General features: G+C 36.2%; 2 protein-coding genes across 3 annotated transcripts; one reads left to right on the top strand and one right to left on the bottom strand.

The window, feature by feature from the left end:
- Positions 1–1,137: 1,137 nt before the first annotated feature.
- Positions 1,138–6,314, bottom strand: LOC107589964 (XK-related protein 9-like). Its single transcript, XM_016278556.1, has 4 exons — positions 6,310–6,314; positions 4,486–4,673; positions 3,110–3,675; positions 1,138–1,143 (listed from the first exon to the last, which is right to left on the bottom strand). The coding sequence occupies exons 1-4, from the start codon at positions 6,312–6,314 to the stop codon at positions 1,138–1,140; spliced, it is 765 nt and encodes a 254-aa protein (XP_016134042.1).
- Positions 6,315–7,913: 1,599 nt separating this feature from the next.
- On the top strand, positions 7,914–23,972 carry LOC107589926 (translocating chain-associated membrane protein 1-like 1). 2 transcript variants are annotated; one of them, XM_016278502.1, is made up of 11 exons: positions 7,914–8,161; positions 9,255–9,318; positions 9,872–9,993; positions 10,150–10,266; positions 10,373–10,431; positions 10,855–10,939; positions 11,200–11,270; positions 19,841–19,945; positions 20,095–20,238; positions 20,860–21,005; positions 23,777–23,972. In XM_016278502.1, exons 1-11 carry the CDS (start codon positions 8,039–8,041, stop codon positions 23,848–23,850), a joined length of 1,110 nt encoding a protein of 369 aa, XP_016133988.1. In that variant the 5' UTR covers positions 7,914–8,038; the 3' UTR covers positions 23,851–23,972. The 2 variants fall into 2 exon arrangements, with proteins under 2 accessions (XP_016133988.1, XP_016133989.1); XM_016278503.1 differs by lacking the exon at positions 23,777–23,972 and adding an exon at positions 23,229–23,504.
- The last annotated feature ends 1,046 nt before the right edge of the window (positions 23,973–25,018 follow it).

Below are 25,018 nucleotides of genomic sequence, written 5' to 3'. Positions count from 1 at the left end.
ATTAAATTGGTTAAAACTAGAAGAAAGAGAAGAATCAATGGTGAAGAGTAAACCTCAACTCAAGCATCATTTGTTTGCAGATGCCAGTTGGGTTGATTTTTTTTTTTGGCGGTGTGTGACTTAAATGTCCGAAATATGTCCAAATACCTTTCAGGGCCACTGTGTGTGTGTATGTATACATGAGAAAATCAAAGAAGGCCTGCAGCCTGCAGAGCAGTACTCATGTTTATTTGAAAGGCTACTACCGTTGAATAAATCTGCAGTCTGTCTGCATGGTGAGCTCACCTCCTCAGCACAGATGTTCACTGAACGGCACACTGAGGAAATGCTGTGACCGCTTCTCTATTTTAACCCTCTCTCTTTATCTTAGCTCTTTTTTCTTGTTCTCTCAATCTGGCCTCACTCCACTTGCTTGCACAATATTTTGCTGGTAGTCAAAACACAATTGGATTGGTTTAATATCTTTCAATTAGCTCTGAAACAGGCAATCTGCATGATCTCTCAGCCTTTCTCACTCTCTGTAGAGATTATGAGGGTCAAAGTTCACATATCTTTCTGCTTTAGTCAGGCATACATATTCATGTGAAGGACATTTTTAAACAAATGTTGCCGTGCCAGTGTTAATTACAATCCCAGCCTATTTTTGAATGAGTATTTGCTAAATGTATGCAGAATTAAATGTTTTTGAAGACTGCTGTTTTGTTTTTACCTGGTATAATAGATGGCAGACAAATAAAAAAGTAATTACTTTATTACAAAAAGTTTTAAATGTTTTAACAAGTCTCCATGATGCCAACAAAATCTCCTGATAAGGCAGTATTTACTAAATTCAGAAGATTTTTGTAGAACAACAGTGCCATCTTGTGTTATTTTTGTGGTAGTGATTGAACTACTAACAGAAAACTGACCAGAAGCAGGGTACGATTTTTGGTTTGTGAGGAATTATGCTACCATTTAAAAGTTTGGGGTCAGTAAGATTTTTTTTAAAGAAATTAATGCTTTTATTCAAAAAGAATGCATTACAATGATCAAAAGTGACGGTAAGGATATTTAAAATGTTCTGTTTATCTTTCTATTTATCAAGTAATCCTGAAAAAAACACAGTTTGGACAAAAATATAAGGCCACACAATTAATTTCAACACTGATAATACAAAGAAAAGTTTCTTAAGCACAAATCAGCAAATTAGAATGATTTCTGAAAAATCATGTGACACTGAAGACTGGAGTAATGATGCTAAAAACTCAGCTTTGCCAGCACAGGAATAAATTAGTTTAAAATATATTAAAATAAAATAAAAACAGTCATTTAAATTGTATTTCATAAATTACTGTGTTTACCGTATTTGACATTTTTGATCAGATACATGATGCCTCGGTGAGCAGCATGTATTCATTGTTAACTTAATTTAAAAATATTTAAAATCTTATGACCCCAAACATTTTATGTTCATTTACACATTAAAAAAAAAACTTTCAGTAACCACAAATGCATATCATAACTTCATGCTAAACAATTGTGAACATTTGAATTGATTTAAGGAGTTACCCAACATACTCCATTCAACCCCTTTTGACAAAAATCACAAGTTCTGTCATTATTCATCACTTTAGGACTGTAAACTGGACAGCTCTATGGGAGAGGGTGAAATAAAGGCAAACATTTGCAGTAGAAAGCTTATTCCTAATTTTTACAGGTTCAATGAAACCTTTAAGCTTCTACATTTCATACCTGTAAAATCAGATATCATACCTTCCTTAGCAGCTTTCAGGTCATGTTTAAACATAGACCCTTCACACTTTATCAACTCCAACATAAATATCTATAAATATGTACCTTTTTGTCAATCAAGTTCATTCGTTTATGAGCAAGACTATGCACTGTAAAATCCAATAGTTTACCTTACTTAGATTTAATTAGTTATCTTTACTTAGTTGTTATACTTACTAGGTTTTATTAAGTTACAGCTACTTTCAAGGCAAATAAAACAATTTACTTACTGTTTTGAGTGACACTTACTTAAAATATTCAAGTAGCCACAAAGGAACCAATGATATTAATAAACCAGTGAGAGACAGCAGTGCATTAATATGTTGCTAATGTGCAACATAACAACAGAAGAAGAAGAAAGGAAAAAGAGTCTTAATACATTTTTCATCTATTTCCTCAATGTCTGCAGTTATCTTTCACTAGTTGCATTCACTTGTTTCCCAAAGTCATCTTGAATGTTGAATTTTCAATACAACTGAAATATTTGAGAGAACATCACACAAGCTGACTTCATAAATTGATGTTGATTTTCCCAAAATGTTTTTTTTAACTCACCATTAAAGTGATTAGCATTCCCTTTGGTTGAGCACTTGGAAATTTGTGGTAGTAAAATGTTCTCTCTGTTAGTGCAGCAATGCATCATGAAGTCAGAGTTATTTGATTTCAAGGGGAGAAAAGTAATAAATAAGTTGCTTTTAGAAGGTCATCTCTTTTCTAATTAAAACACTCTTTTTTTTAAAAAAAAATTCAAATTTCGTTTTTCAGAAATACCTTGAGATGCTTTAAATTGGATTTATGTAATCCTTAAATAATGTGTGGTGATATGCTAAAGTCACACACAGATTTAAACATTCGGCATGTGAATCACAACAATGGTATCAAATCAATTTACTTTATTTTCATCAATTGTAACAATAACCATTTTATCTGCTCTTTTTGTTGTGCTACTACTGACACAAGACAGCAAATAAAATTGGCAAATAAAATCAACTGTAAAACAAAGCAACTGCATAATTTATTCATGCCGCAATGCACTCTGGGAGTCAGTGAGTAGCTATACTAAGTCATGAGTAAACCTAAATGAAAGGATCAAGTACCCCCTACAGTTCTTTTTTAGTTACTAGAACTCTCGTGTAAGTAAACTATACTAACTAAGCTTTTGTCAGTACAACATACTATTCCTATTTCACTTTACTTAGTTTTTTCAAGGCAATCGGTTTGCATGCTTTTTTTAAGTAAGCCCAACTAATTAGATTTTACAGTGTATTTGTAAAAAACGCTGTAAACGTGTTGTTTTTGGTTCATGTTCCATTCCATCTATTTCATCCATTCCATCTACTTCCATTTCCTCTCTGCCAGGTCCACGAGGGTGCAGGAGGCTGTAATAGAGTCCCAGAAAACCCAGGCCCATTAAATTTGACACTAATATAAAAAATATAATTGGCAGGAAGTAGTCAGTCCGCTCAGATTCCGGTTTGAGCAGAAACAACAAAACGGGTGCAGCAAGGTTGTGACACACATTTAAAAAGTAATACATTGTCATGTGAACTCTGGTGTTCTCTCCTTTAATGTTAAAGAAGGTGAACATGAGAATAACTCCAACAACGGCTCGATAAAGATGTTCAAGGGCTCGTGAAGTGCAGAAGCTGGTCTCCTCCAAGAATGCCCAGATGGTTCCCAACAGCCATATGCAGGCCATTGTTACAATACTGAAGGTGGAGAGCATGATGAAGAGCGTGAGGCTGAGGATTCGAGGGGTTATGGTAAAGATTTTGTAGGACAGATATACGACTGTTGGGATTCCAGAAGGCATGTTGTTAAGGTGAGTTAGAGATTGCCGTAAACAGCGACGATAGTCTACCGTGGCCCAGGCTATGGTGAGAAAAGACAGGGCCATGCTGATGTCTAAAATTAAACAGAGAGATTTTTTAAATGACAAATCAGCCTGATTATTGGTCAAAAAATGGTCTTTTACAATCATATGTAGGGACAAAGTGGCCCCCAAAAAATTCATAAGGCTCAGTTTAAAATGTTACTGCATTTTTACAGTACACTTTCAAGCAAAACATTTTAATATATATATATATATATATTAGGTTTTAAATTGATATAGCTGCTGTTATTATCATTTTAAAATAATTCAAACTTACATTACCATTTAAAATTATGGGGTTGGTAAGATTTTTTTATGTTTTTCGAAGATGTCTCTGATGCTCACCAAGGCTGTGTTTATTTTATGAAAAATACAGTTAAAAACAGTAATATTGCGAAATATCATTACAAATTAAAATAGCAGTTTTTTAATATACATTTTAAAATGTAATTTATTCCTGTGATGCAAAGCTGAATTTTCAGCAGCCATTAAGTCTTCAGTGTCACATGATCCTTCGGAAGTCATTGTCAACACTTCTTATGATTATCAATTTTGTAAACAGCTGCTTAATATTTTTGTGGAAAGCATGATATACTTTGTCAGGATTCTTTGATGAATTGAAAGTATAAAAGAACAGCATTTATTTTAAATTGTTGTAAATGTCTTCAATGTCAATTTTGCCCATTTAATGCTGAATACAACTATTAGTTTCTTTAAAAATAAAAAAATCGTAATAACCCCAAACTTTTAAAATGGTGGTGTATTTGTCAAAATTCTGATTCTTCTGATAAATCATGACTAGATTTATGTGCATGTAGTGATTGTGTCTGTGCAGGACTCACATTGCAGATTAGAGCGATGGTTGTGCTCCAGTATGATATAAGCCTGCAGAATGAGTTGAGGAATGCTCTCCAGGAACGTCTCAAACATGCGGAGCATGCTAAGATCGGTAGCAAGACCGATAAGCTGTGACTGCTCCTCCTGTCCCGAACGCAGGCCTCTAAATCTCTTTGTCAAGAGATGGAGATACCTTAGAATAACAGATAGGCAACAAAACAAAATTTAAATAAAATTTAACAAAAATAAATAAATAAAAACAATTCATTAATGAATAGCCCAACCAAATGTGTGAATGTTACATTTTCATTTGCTTTCCTCCTTATTTTAAAGCAGGGGTTCACAACTCTGGCCCTCAATGTCCACTTTCTTGCCAAATTTAGCTTCAACCCTAATCAAACACACCTGAACATGCTGATGGTCTTCAGGATCACTAGAAAGTTACAGGCAGGTGAGTTTGATCCAGGCTGGAGCTAAACTCTGCAGGAGACTGGACCTCAAGGGCCAGAGTTGGGTATGCCTGCTTAAAAGAGACATTTCTTAATTTACAGTTACACACATTTTCAAAACGTTGCCTCTTTTTTTCAAAACTTTACAGACAAATCCAAGAATTGCACCCACAAAATGCAAAATGCCTCACGTCTCTTGCAAAATGAAGCACTGCATTCAAAATATCACAAACATCTCAATTCTCAAAAGCAAACATTTGCAAACACCTTTGCCATAATATTAATTCCTGATAGATTTTTGTGTGTTACATAGAGAATTGTGTGTTGTGTTTTGCAAAAAGTGTTTTATGAAATTGGAAACTGAATCAAAGGCTGAGAATTAGTATAGAGATTTCCAGATTTGGTGTGTGCTTCTGCTGTTCGGTTTCAGAAATTGTGTGACGAGTAAAGATTTTGTCTGTAAGCAGTTGAAAAAAACGTATATAACAAGTCTATAACAAGACAGGATTTTTATTTTGGATGAAATATAATTTTAATATTTGAAATATTAGGTCCACACATTTCAAATTGATTCAAATGATAATCATATCATATCATATCATATCATATCATATCATATCATATCATATCATATATATATATATATGAACTTAAGACACTGTCTTAACATAGAGGCTAAGTTTATGCGACTGGTCCCCCAGGTCTATGTGCAATTTACATAATAAATGCAACATGTTGTCATGTACTATTTTAAAGAAAACATCCTGAAAGTACATAAATCAAGTACTTACTGTTTTCATGTTGTAAAGTAAATTTGACATCAGGACAAAATTCATTTGCTAAGTTTCATTATCCGGCAGTGAGCGATAATCATACAGTATGCTGTTGTTTTGAGATAAGCCATAAACTGTCACTTTACAATGCTCCCGAGTGTAATATTAATTTACATTTACTCTCAGTAGCTGTCAGGAAATGTTCAAATTGTAAGAAATGTCATTCGGAACTTACCAGGGTTTCCATTCTTCTGCTTGCTCATATCAGCAGTGACGATGAGTCTCTGGTTTAGACCACATGATCTCTCATAATTCATATGACAGAACAAACCACTCCCTTTCTGAGCTAATCCTACAGTTACTGTGTGATGTAACACACACCCAAATACTTCTTTAGATATATGCAAGGGCTGGACCAATGAACAAATACAGCAATCATTCATTCCCTGACACCCTGGATACAGAAGAAATGTCTTTCATTCTCCCAACTATAATACTCACAATTTTCAATCTCCTCAGCCTTCCTATTATTTCAAACCAGGAAATAACCACACATTCTTCATTGCTGAGATCCTAAACTGAAACTACCACTTAACTACCGTCTAACCACATGCTGGTAAAGACCTGTATTTATGTGTGTTTGGCTGTTGTTTGTGTGAACAAAAAAATTAAACATAAGGAAATGCCTGTTTTGGTATGCAGCTTTACGTGTTTTACAGAATGAAACAGAGTTCCAAATCATACTTCATGTTACAAAGTCTTTCGGGTCATTGCATCTCCTTTCGTTGATTACATTGTCTTTGGTTTGTCATTAAATTGTTTTCTCCATTTTTACTCATTTAAGCAACTTGTTTAAACACTTGATTCAGAATACATGCCACAACACCATCTTACATTAGCAGGGCATCCACAATTATTGCTTGATCTCAGTTTGTGAACTAATTTGTATGAAAAGAATGAATATAATATAGTCGAGAATGAAATTAGAATGATTTCTGAAGGATCATGTGACACTGAAGACTGGGGTAATAGCTGCTGAATATTCAGCGTTGCATTACAGGAATAAATTTCTTTTTAAAATATATTAAAATAGAAAACGTTTGTTTTTGTAATAATATTTTTCCATATTTCTGTTTTACTGTATTATTTATAAAATAAATGCAGCATTGGTGAACAAAAGCAAATTCTTTAAAAAAGTCTTAAGAATTACAAACTTTTGACCTGTAGTGTAATGAATAAAATGTGATATAATGTATATTAGTATTATATAATATTATATTACATAAAAGTTTGTATGTGTGTGTGTGTGTGTGTGTGTGTGCGTGCGTGTGTAAATTTTAAGTTTACTTTAACAAAAGCTAAAGATAAGCAGCTGACATTCAGCTGAATGTTTCATGTTCCCTCTTACAAAATAACATAAGTATATGACTTTATTAAATTATTAATGTCCATTTGTGCACAAAAAAAGTATTCTTGTAGCTTCATAAAATTAAGGTTTAACCGCTGATGTCACAAAGACTATTTTAACAATGTCCTTACTACCTTTCTAGGCCTTGAACGTGGTAGTAGTGTTGCTGTCTATGCAGGGTGTGTGAAACGACATGAGGGTGATTAATTAATGACAGAATTTCATTTTTGGGTGAACTAACCCTTTAATGTCTTTGCAGTGTAAGAAATGATATACTACAGTATATCAAGACTGTCTGGTGCAGTCTTAACAACCTGGAGCTGAACACTTTCTATTCCTATTCTATCTATAGCACACCTGTACATACAATGTATTCTTTTTTTGTGGTTTATATTTATGCATGTGTATTTTATTCACATCTTATTTTTATTATCTGTGTGTTGTTGTTGTCTCCGTGTACTGGAAGCTTGTGACACTATAACAAATTCCTTGTATGTGCAAACATACTTGGCAATAAAGCTCTTCACGCACTTCACGCACTTCATGCACTTGTCTACAGTATGTAGGCCTAAATACACAAATACACATATTAAATAATAGATTTTACTGTCTGGTAATAATGACGATGTTAATAAAACAAACATGTATCTCTTTTTGTTTTTATTCATTAATTTCACTATTATCCTCCTTTCTATCCACTAAAAAGGGCTCTTGATCTCAAAATGAATAAAACGTCTTCTTTACTCCAATCCAACGGATGGCGCTACTGCATCTTTTGTCACTGTACAACGTGCCTTAAATTGAAAAAAAGGGGGTGGAAGAAGAAAGACAGAAGTAGGCGTTAAGACTGACGTGCCTGCCAGATAACAATAGTGAAGACGTGTTCCTCACTCACTCACCACCAAAAGTTCTCTCAACATCCACCAAGATGGGCATCCGAAAAAAGAACAACAAGAACCCACCGATGCTCAGCCACGAGTTTGTGATCCAGAACCACGCGGATATTGTGTCTTGTGTTGCTATGGTGTTTCTGCTGGGTCTTATGTTTGAGGTAAGAATCCACTTTTGAATGAATTCATACACTCTTACAGATTTAAGACCAGTCTGGAGTCAAAGATGACAAATCAGCCTGATCAGTGTTTATGGTTTTGCTTGTTTTCTATAAGAAATCTAACGGATCGTTCGTGTTCTGTCATAGTCTCGTCCCTTTCACTTCCTTTAACTGTTACTTTTTGGGTTTACCGTTAATGTGCAGCATTTTTTAATCCTCTTGCATATGTATGATTCATATAAATGAATCTTTTAGAGTAGGTTTGACTCTCAGGCGTAGGCGCTAATTGCTTATTGCATTCAGATAGTTGGGAATTTTGATTCACAGAGACATGATGCATGAGAGCGAGAGAGGAATTCCCTATGAAGCGATTAAAGGAACTTTTAAACCCGCGAGATAAAAAAACAAAAAAAAACACCCGCGCGAATTTATTATATTTAAAGGAGTGTTGATAACAGAATTGGTTTGTGAAGATGATTACGTAACATTGTAGCTGCCCTGATACTTTTACGCGCAAATGAAGTGTTACGTGGCAATCGGAGAATGACTGAGCGTTGTCACCGGTGCACAGCGGCGGCAGAGTCACGATTTTTGTTACCAAAATGCTTTTACTGATAGTAACCTAATGATTTTACACTCTCAGCACTCGTTAGGAATACGAGTTTGCACAACCGTTAGATTTGAACGATAGTTTGCTAAATATCAGCGCTGGTGCATCATGGGAAATGAAGTTTACACTACTGGAACTGATTTGTTGCTCTTAATGGGCATTTCTAAACCGATTTAAGTAAGTGATTGTATTCTCATCTAAATGATAATATCTTGGAAAATGATGAAACTGATTATAATTAGTATATATATACCATACACACAAAAAATATATATACTGTCATTTACTTTCCCTCATGTTGCTTAAAATCGGCATGACTTATTTTTTAACACCATTCATTTGCATTGTAAACCTTATTTTACATACAATGCAAGTGAATGGTGACAGTCCGGCTGCCGTTCTCTATTGCCAGAGTTTTCATTTTGAGATTAACTATTACTTTATTTGTGTATTGACTGCATTTTTATATTTCTTTCCATGTAGATTACATCAAAGGTAGCGGTTTTGTTCATAACTGTGCAATACAATGTAACAATTCCAGCAAATGGTAAGTATGTGGCCCATTTATATATATATATATATATATCATTTGCACTCTAGTTTCTTTTGGTCTGTTTGTATAGCTGGAGTATATATTTTTTTCCTTTCTATTTGTACAATTTTCTGTATCATTGTTGTTTTTATTTTAATTAAAAACACAACAAGATTATCAGAGTTTTTGTCTAACAGCTCTACTAATGATGTTTATAAGTGAACTGATAATTGATGGCACTGACACTTACTGTGGCTGTTATAAGAGCGAGCTAGATATTGTAAAAAAACAACTCCATCTTTTTGTTTTATCATGATTATCTCCTTTTATTTTGTAAGAATAATGCTCACTTCCAAAGTAAGGTGTAAGATCGAGTGCATTGGTTCTGTTATTCATTATCTTGCTGTTTGCGTTTGGCCAAACAAATCAGTTCTGTCTATACTTAATTAAATCAAGAAGTTACCATGCTTGGCCATACTAAGTGTGCAATCATGCAATTTAGCATTTAATAAGACAGCATTATGATCTTTTTTTTATGCTTGCTTTTTGTTTGTATCATGGTTTTTAGGAGGTCCAGAGGAAACAGCAGTGAATTACTTCCATTACGGTCTGAAAGATGTGGCCACTGTCTTCTTCTACATGTTGGTTGCCATTATCATGCACGCCATTATTCAGGAATACGTGCTAGATGTAAGTATCCTGTATAAACTGAATAAACTTGCAATGTTTATCTGAAACAACGAACATTTGTCCATAAATGTTCGTGTGCATCTTAATAGTGTTTTGGTGCAACACTGTTAATACTAATAAATGTTTTGCCATTTATTTGAATCCACGACTGTTCAGAAAATCAACAGGAAGATGCACTTCTCCAAAACCAAGCACAGCAAGTTCAATGAGTCGGGTCAGCTGAGTGCCTTCTACCTCTTCTCCTGCCTGTGGGGAGCCAACATTCTTGTTTCTGTAAGCGCGTCACTACTCTGCTTCATATAAATATGAGCTTGTGTCCAGGTCGATGTTTATAACGGTGTCTGGAAGATTCATTTGACTTATTCTGCTTCATCTGAAGGAGAACCTCCTGTCCAATCCCGTCAGCCTTTGGGATGGTTACCCGCATACTCTTATGCCGTAAGTACAGCTGTCTGTGCTGCTGGGAAGTGCAGGTGAATTTAAATGCATAGCATGTTTACATTTAAAATAATGGAATGTTGATTAATGAAGGTAAAGTGATGGGTGTTTCAATGTGGGCCATGAAATGGTGGAGGTTCATATTCCATCTCGCGTCACATCTACCGATCTGCTGCATGAGCACTAATAAGATGCATCTTCTTTGGTAAACTGATCTGCCGGGCTGGTTCGCATGGAGAAGACCATTCAAAAGATTTCTCAAGACTCCTGATCAAATTATCTTGCATTAGTCTACCTCTAATTCTCTCTTCTGATTTTTGTAGACCTACTGTATTTAACACACAGCTTGCAAATGCAATTATCATTGATGTTTGACTTCCATGAGTCGTGGAGATGCTAAAGTTGTTGCTTGTCTTGTTTTAGGTTCCAGATGAAGTTCTACTACATCTGTCAGCTTGGTTACTGGCTTCATGCTATCCCTGAGCTCTACTTCCAGAAGACCAAGAAAGTAAGCAAGCAAAGTGTTTGAGGATGCGCAACATGCATTGAAAACCATATTCATGCATCCTGCTATTGTGACCGGACTGATTTCCCTTTCCAGTGGCTTTGTTTTTACCAAACATTTACTTGACGGAAATTCAGTGAAGACATGACAATAGACAATCACTGTGGACATTTTTGGATGTGCATACATGGAACCGTTTTAGGGGATAGTGTTTATTTGGATGTTTTAGTAAGTTTTGTATGTTGTTTTGTTTTATTTTTCAGGAGGACATTCCTCGTCAGCTTGTTTATATCAGCCTTTACCTGATTCACATCACAGGGGCCTACGTTCTGAAGTAAGCAATGTTTATTAATCATCATAAACGGTTGTCAGGGCACACATTATTTACTACAAAATAAATGACATGTTCACTTGAACATTAAATCGAATCGATCCAGAATCCTGCTCTAAATACTAGGGATGCTCCGATCAATCGGCCGGAGTTCGGTATCGGCCGATAATCACGTTTTATGACTCGATCGGTACTCACTAACTTGGCCGATCTCACAAACCGATCGCAATTTGATGACGTCAACGCGTGACTACGTACATGATGCGTGGGGACATAAATGATTTGGCGCTGCAGTCATGTCATCGCCGGTGTGGAAATGCTATGACGTTTCGAGAAACAATGAAAAATTAGCTATTTGTTGTGTATGTTTTGCATGATGATATGATGAATGAATGGTTCAACAGCAGATTCAGTGACGTTAGAGCTGTGGCGCGTTACGGCTCCACTGGAACCGGAGCTGATCGTGGCCGCTCTAGTCAGTGTGTTTATCAGCCAGCCGCGGCACGTTTCTGAAGCGGCTCTCCGCGCTGCTTGGCTAAAAATAGTCTTTTGTGAGTTGTTACAGCATGGAGGACGGAACAAAATCTTGTCGGAGCCGTAAGGAATAACGGTAACATAACACGCTGACCCTGGGCTGCTTATAAATGAACATTTATTTATAAAACAAAATATCTTCTTTGGCCATATTAGCCTACTCAATAGCATTAACACAGGTTTTACTCCTTTCAAACTTTATCTGGAATGTCACCGTTTCTGTCACTGCAACTTCCCGATCAGGTGAATGAACACACACACACACATGAAATCGTCTACCTCGTGAAAAAAAAATGGAGTTAATATTTGCATAATTTATGCTTTATTTTATCCACCTGCAAATAATCAGAATGCATTTTTTATTACCCGACCCGTGGATATAGGAAAAGCAAAATATGTTTGCTGCGTAAATCAGATGGACTTATTAGAAATGCTAATTAATTCTCTGCCAGCAGAAGGTACTTTAAAGTGGGAGAAACAGAGGTTTCCCCAGTAACGGCAGTACAAAAAGCAGTGCTGAGCTCACAAACGCTGCTTTATCAGGCATATAACATGCAAGATGAAATGAAAATGACATTGAAAATTTTCCTTCAGAAATACAGTGATATAAAAACACCCGCACCTTTTAAATGTGCAGTACGTGCTCATGTTTATTCAACGAAGCCTTTTGGAAAATCTGTCAGTTTTGATATTGTGGCGAGCGCCACAAATAAATGTATGGGAAACACATCCCACAGCACAACCACCTGAGCCCAACTTCAGTCTACTCATCACCTTAACTTTAACTGCGTTTGTAGCCGGCGCCATAGCCAGACTGATAAACAAACACAAAAGACTGGAAGTTAACTCCAGGCCAGGTGCGCGTGCGCCCGATGAAACGTCTATATAAAGCTTGAAGCATCAGCATCGGTATCGGCCGATCACCATGACAAGAAATAGGTGCTCAGTATCGGCTGCAAAAATCCTGATCGGAGCATCCCTACTAAATACTCTACCGCTCAAAAATTTAGAAGGCAGTTTTATATTCAAAAAATTAGCACATTAAATTGATCAAAAGTGATGATAAAGACATTTATAATGTTACAAAAGATTTCTATTTCACTTTCAAATAAATGAGACTTGCTATTTGTCAAAAAATCCTGAAAAAGGTCTCATGGTTTCTACAAAAAATTAAGCAGCTCAACTCTTTTCAACGTTGATAATAATAACCAAATCAGCATATTAGAATGATTTTTGAAGGATCATGTGACACTGAAGACTGGAGTTATGACTGCTGAAAATTCAGCTTAGCCATCACAGTAATTAAGTTTTAAAATATATTAAAATGGAAAACAATTGTTTTAAATTGTAATGATATTTCATAATATTACTGTTTTTACTGCATTTCTGATCAAATAAATGCAGCCTTTGAGTATTTTTTTCCCCCAAAACACATAAAAAAAAAACCTTACTGACCTCAAACTTTGACATCAGGGGCCATATGTATAAACCTGCTCAGAGTAAAATTTTAGTCATAATTGTGTCAGAATGATGTAATTTTACTCTTATTCCAAGACTTAAGAATAAGTGAGGTTCTGAAGTGTTAAGACTAGGTCTCGGCTCCTAAATGATTTAAGAGAGCTGGAGAGGTCTCCTAACCTAGTTAGGAATAACAAGATGGCAGCAAAGAGGAGGAAACGCATGCTTTCCAATGAAGATATGACGTATTGGAGTTATATGATGATATGGAGTTGATGAAACGATACAGAAACACCAGCATCATGATAGAGGTCACCGACACTCAGCCATCCATGGAGCTGACCTCCATTACGGGTTTGAGCATCCCTGCACCACTGATAACCCTATTGATAAGATCAGCTAGACTGATTGTTGTTGGTTAGTGCTGGATTGGTGCTAGTCTAGCTAGAGGAGACCAGCAGAACCAGGCTGTTCACTAGCAATGACATGGCCATTAACATGCTCTTTTTGATGAAGCTAGATAGCAAAAGAACATTTTGCTGGCTAAGCTACTTAAAAATCCTAGTAGTAACACCACCAAATGAGTTCATCCTCAGATTTGACTTGTGACTTTGATTCCGTTGTATTTCTCATATTTTTTTCATAAAGATTTTTAGCAAATTAATTATTTCTATTTTATATATTCCAATATATTCTATAGAAGATCTATAATACTTAATGTAATACAATATTATAATAATGTAATATTACATAATAGGGATGCTCCGGTCGATCGGCCGGAGATCGGTATCGACCGATAATCACATTTTATGACTCGATCTCACAAACCGATCGCAATTTGATGACGTCAACGCGTGACTACGTACATGATGCGTGGGGACATAAATGATTTGGCGCTGCAGTCATGTCATCGCCGGTGTGGAAATGCTATGACGTTTCGAGAAACAATGAAAAATTAGCTATTTGTTGTGTATGTTTTGCATGATGATATGATGAATGAATGGTTCAACAGCAGATTCAGTGACGTTAGAGCTGTGGCGCGTTACGGCTCCACTGGAACCGGAGCTGATCGTGGCCGCTCTAGTCAGTGTGTTTATCAGCCAGCCGCGGCACGTTTCTGAAGCGGCTCTCCGCGCTGCTTGGCTAAAAATAGTCTTTTGTGAGTTGTTACAGCATGGAGGACGGAACAAAATCTTGTCGGAGCCGTAAGGAATAACGGTAACATAACACGCTGACCCTGGGCTGCTTATAAATGAACATTTATTTATAAAACAAAATATCTTCTTTGGCCATATTAGCCTACTCAATAGCATTAACACAGGTTTTACTCCTTTCAAACTTTATCTGGAATGTCACCGTTTCTGTCACTGCAACTTCCCGATCAGGTGAATGAACACACACACACACATGAAATCGTCTACCTCGTGAAAAAAAAATGGAGTTAATATTTGCATAATTTATGCTTTATTTTATCCACCTGCAAATAATCAGAATGCATTTTTTATTACCCGACCCGTGGATATAGGAAAAGCAAAATATGTTTGCTGCGTAAATCAGATGGACTTATTAGAAATGCTAATTAATTCTCTGCCAGCAGAAGGTACTTTAAAGTGGGAGAAACAGAGGTTTCCCCAGTAACGGCAGTACAAAAAGCAGTGCTGAGCTCACAAACGCTGCTTTATCAGGCATATAACATGCAAGATGAAATGAAAATGACATTGAAAATTTTCCTTCAGAAATACAGTGATATAAAAACACCCGCACCTTTTAAATGTGCAGTACGTGCTCATGTTTATTCAACGAAGCCTTTTGGAAAATCTGTCAGTTTTGATATTGTGGCGAGCGCCACAAATAAATGTATGGGAAACACATCCCACAGCACAACCACCTGAGCCCAACTTCAGTCTACTCATCACCTTAACTTTAACTGCGTTTGTAGCCGGCGCCATAGCCAGACTGATAAACAAACACAAAAGACTGGAAGTTAACTCCAGGCCAGGTGCGCGTGCGCCCGATGAAACGTCTATATAAAGCTTGAAGCATCAGCATCGGTATCGGCCGATCACCATGACAAGAAATAGGTGCTCAGTATCGGCTGCAAAAATCCTGATCGGAGCATCCCTACTAAATACTCTACCGCTCAAAAATTTAGAAGGCAGTTTTATATTCAAAAAATTAGCACATTAAATTGATCAAAAGTGATGATAAAGACATTTATAATGTTACAAAAGATTTCTATTTCACTTTCAAATAAATGAGACTTGCTATTTGTCAAAAAATCCTGAAAAAGGTCTCATGGTTTCTACAAAAAATTAAGCAGCTCAACTCTTTTCAACGTTGATAATAATAACCAAATCAGCATATTAGAATGATTTTTGAAGGATCATGTGACACTGAAGACTGGAGTTATGACTGCTGAAAATTCAGCTTAGCCATCACAGTAATTAAGTTTTAAAATATATTAAAATGGAAAACAATTGTTTTAAATTGTAATGATATTTCATAATATTACTGTTTTTACTGCATTTCTGATCAAATAAATGCAGCCTTTGAGTATTTTTTTCCCCCAAAACACATAAAAAAAAAACCTTACTGACCTCAAACTTTGACATCAGGGGCCATATGTATAAACCTGCTCAGAGTAAAATTTTAGTCATAATTGTGTCAGAATGATGTAATTTTACTCTTATTCCAAGACTTAAGAATAAGTGAGGTTCTGAAGTGTTAAGACTAGGTCTCGGCTCCTAAATGATTTAAGAGAGCTGGAGAGGTCTCCTAACCTAGTTAGGAATAACAAGATGGCAGCAAAGAGGAGGAAACGCATGCTTTCCAATGAAGATATGACGTATTGGAGTTATATGATGATATGGAGTTGATGAAACGATACAGACTTGATGGTCAATTCTTTCTGTAACTGACCAAGTAAGAAATGTATTAACTTCTTCCACTCTACAAATCAATGCTCTACCTGCAGAAATGAAAGTAGTAATTACATTTTTTTTGGGCTGGAAAAATGCAGCAATGCACCGGTGGTGATGGTCTTATATTGTGGTACTAACCCCACCAAACACAACAGTGACCAAAAGTGATGTGTGTAGGTTTTTTTATTTTATTTTTACGATCCCACATTTTCACTTAAACCATCAAAATACGAGGGGGAAAAAAATCACTGACCGGTGTTGCCAACTGCTTTCAATTGAAAGCTAAAACAGTTGCTAAATGTTACTAGATTACATCATAATTGCGAGTTCATATAAATATACAGGTGCATCTCAATAAATTAGAATGTCATGGAAAAGTTCATTTATTTCAGTAATTCAACTCAAATTGTGAAACTCGTGTATTAAATAAATTCAATGCACACAGACTGAAGTAGTTTAAGTCTTTGGTTCTTTTAATTGTGATGATTTTGTCTCACATTTAACAAAAACCCACCAATTCACTGTCTCAACAAATTAGAATACTTCATAAGACCAACAAAAAATAACATTTTTAGTGAATTGTTGGCCTTTTGGAAAGTATGTTCATTTACTGTACATGTACTCAATACTTGGTAGGGGCTCCTTTTGCTTTAATTACTGCCTCAATACGGCGTGGCATGGAGGTGATCAGTTTGTGGCAATGCTGAGGTGGTATGGAAGCCCGTGAGGCAAATAGTGGTCACACCAGATACTGACTGGTTTTCGGATCCCCCCGGCCCCCCCAATACAGTAAAACTGCACAATTTAGAGTGGCCACCTGTGAGGTGGATGGATTATCTCGGCAAAGGAGAAGTGCTCACTAACACAGATTTAGACAGATTTGTGAACAATATTTGAGAGAAATAGCCCTTTTTTGTACATAGAAAAAGTCTTAGATCTTTGAGCTCAGCTCATGAAAAATGGGGGCAAAAACAAAAGTGTTGCGTTTATAATTTTGTTCAGTGTAGATAAGGTTTGTCCAAGAAATTTATTTTGTTGCTAGGGTTTTGAAAAAAATCTCAAAAGGGGTGAGGAAGTCACTAAATCTAGTGATGGCCAAAAATTATGACCACATTGGCATGTTTCATTGCATTATTATAAAACTATTGATTCTAAACAAATATGCAATATGCTTACAAAATCTTTTTTTTAATTAAGGTTGAAGATGTCAAATTTCCTAGGCTGGCAGTTTTGACCACTGCTATATGGCAGTTCTTTGACTTTCCAACTGACCGTCAAACCATGCTGCAAAAACAAGCCACTTTCATGAGGATTGTAAGCTTTCCTGGAGTTGTTGGAGCTGCTGATGGAAGTCATGTTCACATCAGTGCTCCAACTGTAAACGAGGAGACATACCATTAGAAAACAATTTCAAAGCATCAGTAACAATTTGTAATTTTGCACAATGCAAAGCATTTTTTTAAATGTAAATATTAAAATAGTTCAGTGTCTTAATTAAATAATTGAATTGTAGTTACATTAAATGATTAGTGTTGTGCTGCTGTGACTTCACATGAGCAGGCTCACTATTGGCTGTTTCAGAGGTCGAGGGCAGCCATTTTGGGCTAACATCATTGTAGTCCTTAGTTTGCAACACTTAAAGGGATAGTTCACCAAAAAATGAAAATTTTATGTTTATCTGCTTACTTTCAATCATGCTCATCAGAGGATAAATGAGCCCTGGTGGTGCCGGTTGCGCCAGCTCCAGTTCACAGCAGCGCTGTATTATACTGTTCCCCCTTTCCAGGCATTTCCTTCCCCTAGTATGGATTACACACCACCCCAAATTATTTATTATTCAGCTTCTCACTCACCTGGACCCTATTGAGACCAGGCAACTGTGCGGTTGTGTGTGTAAGGGGACATTGAATTACCCTTAACGAAAGAACCCAATCTATACCAACTGATTTGGTGTGAATGGCTGAAGAATGGTGTTTAGTTTCTATATGCCAGTAACTGAGGGCAACATGGCCCATGACGTACACTTTGATGAAATCTATGGACACAAATTAAAATGTGATTATCGATACTGATATGAAAACAAAGCCATAATAGAGAAATGACAAAAACAATCTGAAGAATCCCTTCCTCACAAAAGCACAATGCTAGATTTTTAAGCAATGGCTTACATAAAAATGACAGTTCACATAAAAATGGAAAACACAGTAGTTCTTGTCATTATGTCAAACTGCCATAAAACCAGCAGGTCTGAATGTGCATCCGCAAATAAGATTAGAGAGCTACGCTGTCAAGGCAAAAAGAGTTACGACCAATAGACCAGGGGTTTTCAATCATTTAGATGACACTGAAACCCAAATGTGATCATCCTGGTGTGAGGGTCCCCCATCCTGAAGTTTAAAAGGCAGCAACTGTGAATATTTTCATGTATAAAGATCCAATTTATAAAAATTATATTTATGTAAAATATGATGTGTTTTCTACTCACTAGTATTGTACTGGTAGATGTGTTATCTATCTATTTATCTATCTATCTATCTATCTATATATATATATATATATATCACTTTTTTTTTTTTTTTTTTAATTAAGGTTGAAGATGTCAAATTTCCTAGGCTGGCAGTTTTGACCACTGCTATATGGCAGTTCTTTGACTTTCCAACTGACCGTCAAACCATGCTGCAAAAACAAGCCACTTTCATGAGGATTGTAAGCTTTCCTGGAGTTGTTGGAGCTGCTGATGGAAGTCATGTTCACATCAGTGCTCCAACTGTAAACGAGGAGACATACCATTAGAAAACAATTTCAAAGCATCAGTAACAATTTGTAATTTTGCACAATGCAAAGCATTTTTTTAAATGTAAATATTAAAATAGTTCAGTGTCTTAATTAAATAATTGAATTGTAGTTACATTAAATGATTAGTGTTGTGCTGCTGTGACTTCACATGAGCAGGCTCACTATTGGCTGTTTCAGAGGTCGAGGGCAGCCATTTTGGGCTAACATCATTGTAGTCCTTAGTTTGCAACACTTAAAGGGATAGTTCACCAAAAAATGAAAATTTTATGTTTATCTGCTTACCCCCAGGGCATCCAAGATGTAGGTGACTTTGTTTTTCAGTAGAACACACATGATGATTTTTAACTCCAACCGTTGCAGTCTATCAGTCGTATAATGCATGGCAATGGTAACAAAATCTATGAGAGTAAAAAAAACATGCAGACAAATCCAATTAAACCCCGTGGCTCGTGACGACACATTGATGTCCTAAGACACGAAACGATTGGTTTGTGCGAGAAACCGAACATTATATCTTTTTTTTTACCTCTAATACACCACTATGTCCAACTCTCTTTGGGCACGCGCACGGCATCCGGTGCGTGAGGTGTGTATGCGCTCAAACAAATCAAACAAATTGGAATAGGTTTTAAGAGAAAACTCTTAGCTAACAACTTTTACTGCTATTTAGAAGAACTCTTAGTGGTAAGATAAAATGTTTTGTGAATACGGGCCCAGATATTTTTGATTGGCTGTTGTTACACCTGATTATGACATGGTGTAAAGTTAATTCCAAAAGTATGCATAATGACAGGAAATGACACTTTTTAAAGACTAATACAGCATTTTCATTCATGTTTAAACCATTAATGATGTGTTTTCTAGTCTGAACCGGTTGGGCCTGGTGTTGCTGGTTCTGCATTACTTTGTTGAGCTCCTCTTCCATCTATCCCAACTCACTTACTTCAGCAATGAAGACAGACAGACCGGGTGAGTGCTATTCATTACACAGACCAAGTCCAGCTGATAAACACCTCTACTGATTTTTATTGTGCACTGATAGATTGAATATCAGCACATTTCTGTGTTTGAACTCAAGAAAGGATGACCATTATGAAGCATTTTGTGTATGTTAACAGGTTTACAGTTTGGGCTGTTCTGTTTGTGCTGGGCCGGTTGTTGACTCTTTCCCTGTCTGTTCTCACTGTGGGCTTTGGACTGGCCGGAGCAGAGAAGCAGGGTCTGAACCTCGCAGATGGAAGCTTTAATGTCCTGGTTGTTCGGTAAGCAGGGTGAAATTCATCTGGTTGTATTCCTTCATCATTGCAAAGGAAAGGAAGGAATCATTAAGATCAATCATGCAAATGTCTTAGCATTTTGGATTGCTCTTCAGAAATCGAAAACTTTCAGCATTTTTTCAAGAAGCAATTTTTAGCAACTTATTATAAACCAAGTGCCTTGTCATGTGATATGTTTGAATTTCTGTAGAGCTTTAAAGGAGGAAAATCTCTGTTAAAATCAAATGGTTTGCACCATGCTGGTTTTGTGGTATGTGCAATGCTGTCCAAAAGTAATTTGCACAGTTTAGTTTTGAAGTGTTTGGTTTTCAGTGTAAAAGTGCAGAGTGAGAGATGATAACACCGTTGTGTAGCCCCCAAAAAAATCCTCTTGGCATCAAATATAACAATTTGCTCTAGTGGCCCAAAATTTCCAGTCAGCCATTAAAAAAAGTCTCAACTCATAATACGCATAATATATAATCACATTATAAAAGCTTTTCTACTTAAAGTGAGAGCCTTTTGGATGAACGTGATTCATTAAAACACCAGATGATGGAAAAGCAATGATGACCTTTTGCTTTATTATTGTTGGAGTTGTTTGTAATGGCACTCTGTTTTTCTCAGGGTGACTGTCCTGGCTGCAATATGCACCACTCAGGCTTTTATGATGTGGAAATTTATCAACTTCCAGCTGCGACGATGGAGAGAACACGCACAGACTCAGACCTTAAAGAAGAAATCATCCTCTTCTAAGAGCAAATCAAAGAAAGGTCAGTATTGCCCACTTAAGATCAGTTTACACGTTTATTAAAATACCACACGCTATTCTAATGTTCCAGTTAGGGGTGGGCGATATGAGTCATTTTCGAGGCTGCTGCCACTTTATTTTACCAATATACAGACATGCATCTGATTTTCTCCCAACTGTTTACATTCACTTAAGACATAAGCGTTTACATAAATATATCTGACCATCGAAACGCAGAAAGCCAATAAAGACAACTAAGTTCTGAATTGTATGTTGTCTGAGAGATGTGTATGTTTTGGGTGTAAGTCAGCGCAAGTACTGTACCGAGTTCTTTTTTGCGGCTTATTGCACTTAAAGGGATAGTTCACCCAAAAATGAAAATTCTGTCATTAATTACTCACCCTCATGTTGTTCCAAACCTGTAAGTCTTTCGTTCACATGGACTTTTTTTAACGATGTCCTTACTATATTTCTGGACCTTAAACACGTTGCTGTCTATGGAGGGTCAGAAAGCTCTCATATTTCATCAAAAATACCTTAATTTGTGTTACGAAGATGAACGAAGGTCTTACAGGTTTGGAACAATATGGCGGTGAGTAATTAATGACAGAATTTTTATTTTTGGGTGAACTATCCCTTTAATAACACTATTTAGCAAAGCACATCTAGAATCTACATGTAGCAATAAAGTACTTCAGGGTGTACTGTATTGTGAATATAGAGTTGTTTTTAAAGCGTATTGCTTTTATTAAGCAAAATCATTACATTTAAAGATAATTTGCCTAACAATGAAAATGGTCATTTACTCACCCTCAAGTTCTTCCAAGCCTGTATGAATTACTTTCAGCTATTGAACACAAAGGAAGCATTTTGGTAACTAAACAGTTGATGGTAGCCGTTGACTACCATAGTATGGAAGAAAATAAAATACTATGAAAGTCAATGGCTACCGTCCACTCTTGGGTTACCAACATTCTGCAAAATATCTTCTGTGGTCAGCAAAAGAAAGAAACTAATTTTAGGAACAAGTGGAAGGTGAGTAAATGGTGACAATTTTCATTTTTGGGTGAACTATCTCTTTTAGTGGCATCTTTCTACCTAGAGATGCACTACAGGGCAAACGTTTGAAATATTTTTTTTTACTTTTTGAAAGAAGTCTCTTATGCTCATCCAGCTGCATAGATCTATTCATAAATATAGTAAAAACAGTAATATTGTGAAAAATGATTACAATGTGACTTGGGCTGCACGATATATTTCACCATCGATATCGTGATGTGTGCATCTGCGATAATCACATTGCGAGATGTGCGATGTTTAGTATACTGATCATTATATTTATACTGATTGTTTTCTTTGAACACACAGACACCGTGTCTACACCGGACGTGAAAAGCGACCGTTGCAAATCATTTGAACTTTGTGTCAGTTTGTCATAAATAAAACTGTCGGGGATTTGTCATGTCACGCCACATCTAGTGTATACAGCATCACTGATTATATTGTGTTCTTTAATATTTTGACGAGTCGTGCCGCGCCGCACGCGTCTGGTGTACACGGTGAGAGCCACGCAGATGCATGTGAACACTGAATTCCATTCACTTGCGCGTCTATTTGTGCCTGAAATTATGTCAAAATGCATGTCTCTGCAAGTATCCTTGTAAACACAGGTGCTTATGGTTTAGGTGAAGGTAAACAATTGAGAAAGAAAATGGATGTGTGTAACAGTATATGGGTTCACAGCAGTTTAATGTTCCTGAGGCTTTCTGTGTCACGAATGTTAATCAAACAACAAAACACAGAGGGAAAAAATCACTTTCGTAGCTTTAAAACTGATTTATTAGATTTAATTTATACAGTGAAGACTATGTAGTGTTATTTTACATTTGATTATTCAATGTCTGTACCTGAATACTATTAGACTTACCTAAAAAAAAAATATATAAAGCACTGTTTATTTCATTTGTATCTTTGTTCTGTTATATTTATCCATGCTTGCAATTTGTTTTTCTATGCTGATTTACTCGCCTACAAAATCACCCTAATCATTGATTATTTTTATTCAAGTCATCTGGTGTTTTTTTTTGTTTTTTTCATATCGCAATATATATAGCAGAAACTAAATGTGTATATATATTTTTTTTCAATATCGTGCAGCCCTAAATGTGACGTGAAGTCCAAGTCATGGTAACCCATACTCAGAATTTGTCTTCCGTATTTAACCCATCCAAGTTTGTGCACACAGATTAGGAGCAGTGAGTAGTGAACACACACACAGCCATAGCAGTGGTGCCCGAAGAGCAATTGGGGTTTAAGTGCCTTCCTCAAGGGCACCTCAGATGTGGGTATTGAGTGTGGCAGAGAGCGCTGTTCAGTCACTTCCCCCACCGACATTTCCTGCCAGTTTTGAGACTTGAACCTGCAACCTTCAGGTTACAAGTCTCTATGACTCTCTAACCATCAGGCCACAACTGCCCTTATTTAAAAGAACTGTTGTCATTGCTGGAGTAATGACTGTTGAAAATTCAGCTTTGCCACTACAAAAATAAATAACATTTTTAAATATATTAAAACCGAAATAAGATCTTTTAAATTGTAATTATTTCTGATTTTGTATTGCTTTTACTGTATTTTTGATCGAATAAATGCAGCCTTGGTGACTATAAGAGACTTTTTTTTCAAAAACCTAAAAGAATTGATTATCCCAAACCTTTGAAAAATAGTAACAGCACTTCAGGTGTCCAGACAACAAAATCACTTGCATCAAGCATCTTCTCATTTGTATTTTCACAGCCAATGGTGTGAACGGATCTGTTGGTGCCAGTGGAGCAGATTCCCCAAGAGCGAGGAAGGAGAAGTCATCATAAACTGCTCTTGGTCCCAACTTCTGTCCTGGCTGAAATCAGCCTGATCATTCCACTCCCTCCTCTTTGTCCAACAGTTTATCTGTAGCCCCTTTTCCCTTTCCCCTCTTGTTTATCTGAAGAAAGAAAAAAAACAACTTGCAATATGGCAACATCCTGCTCCTTGATACTAAATGCTGTATTTCATGAAGCCATCCAACTATTATGTCTCTTTGCAAGAAGGGCTTAAGGAAAAGTGGCTTTGGGGGATTTTGGAGGGGTTCTTTTTATTCTCCTCTACATTTGTTTCCTTATTCTGAAGGTCCATATGCTCTTTGCTTTATTTGCTGAATGCTGCATTTCAAATCCAAATCTATGATCCAGTCATACCTACAAAGAAAACATGAAAGCTGTGGGGAAAATGTAACTTATTTTTCCAAGTGCCTAACCATACATCATTTTGACAGATCAGAGAGGAATAATTCAGTATTTTAACTTGAGTTTGAAATCGGGGTTGTATTTAAAGTTCTCTGAAGGCTCACAGTTTTTGTTGAATCTATCCTATGCATTTAGAAGCACGTCTAATGTCTCTTCATTTGTGTTGTATAAACGCATTCACATTTTTCATTCGAAAAAAAGATCACAAGCAAAAATGTTCATTTGTTGCACTGTACTGCATTACTGGTCAAGGTAAGCAAAAAAAGTGTAATGCTCCACAAATGTTGTTAAATTAGCAAAGGATGATGAACAAAAGCTGTGTGCTTTTGATTTGGCAGTAGATAATACCTTTTATTCTTGAACTTGGCAAATCTGACTTTGCTGTTCGGTGTTGATAACACATGAAAATGTCAAATCACAAGTGTGTTCCAGTGCGAGACTGAAGTCAGGCTCTAAGGAAACGATTGTTTTGATTTAAGAACAACAGTACATAGAAAAAAGCACTGTCATCTCACATTTATTTTACCCAAGTACAACCAGTGAATACATTATTATAAATGTTGTTTTCACAGTATTTGTCCCCATTTCAATGTATTGGTTATTGGTCTATATCTGATTTACCACATTTTAGAAAATAACGCTCAAAACATTTTCAATATTATTTTTTGTTTTATTTTTTATACAAATTCGTGACAAGGGGTTGAACGGCTTGAACCCTCAAAAACAAAGTCAAGTTTTCAAACAGCGTTTCAGG

This window comes from Sinocyclocheilus grahami, unplaced genomic scaffold, assembly GCF_001515645.1.
Source record: "Sinocyclocheilus grahami isolate Dianchi unplaced genomic scaffold, SAMN03320097.WGS_v1.1 scaffold122.1, whole genome shotgun sequence".
NCBI classification, from domain to species: domain Eukaryota; kingdom Metazoa; phylum Chordata; class Actinopteri; order Cypriniformes; family Cyprinidae; genus Sinocyclocheilus; species Sinocyclocheilus grahami.
The sequence above is the reverse complement of the archived record's forward strand: the minus strand, read 5'-3'. Positions and strand labels throughout refer to the sequence as shown.

Coding starts and splice junctions, on each gene's coding strand:
- LOC107589964 (XM_016278556.1), bottom strand. Junction 3,676..4,485: donor CCATCGCTCTAATCTGCAAT/GTGAGTCCTGCA, acceptor GTTTAATTTTAG/ACATCAGCATGGCCCTGTCT.
- LOC107589926 (XM_016278502.1), top strand. CDS start 8,039: ATGGGCATCCGAAAAAAGAACAACAAGAACCCACCGATGCTCAGCCAC. Junction 10,940..11,199: donor ACTTCCAGAAGACCAAGAAA/GTAAGCAAGCAA, acceptor TTTATTTTTCAG/GAGGACATTCCTCGTCAGCT. Junction 20,239..20,859: donor TTTAATGTCCTGGTTGTTCG/GTAAGCAGGGTG, acceptor TGTTTTTCTCAG/GGTGACTGTCCTGGCTGCAA.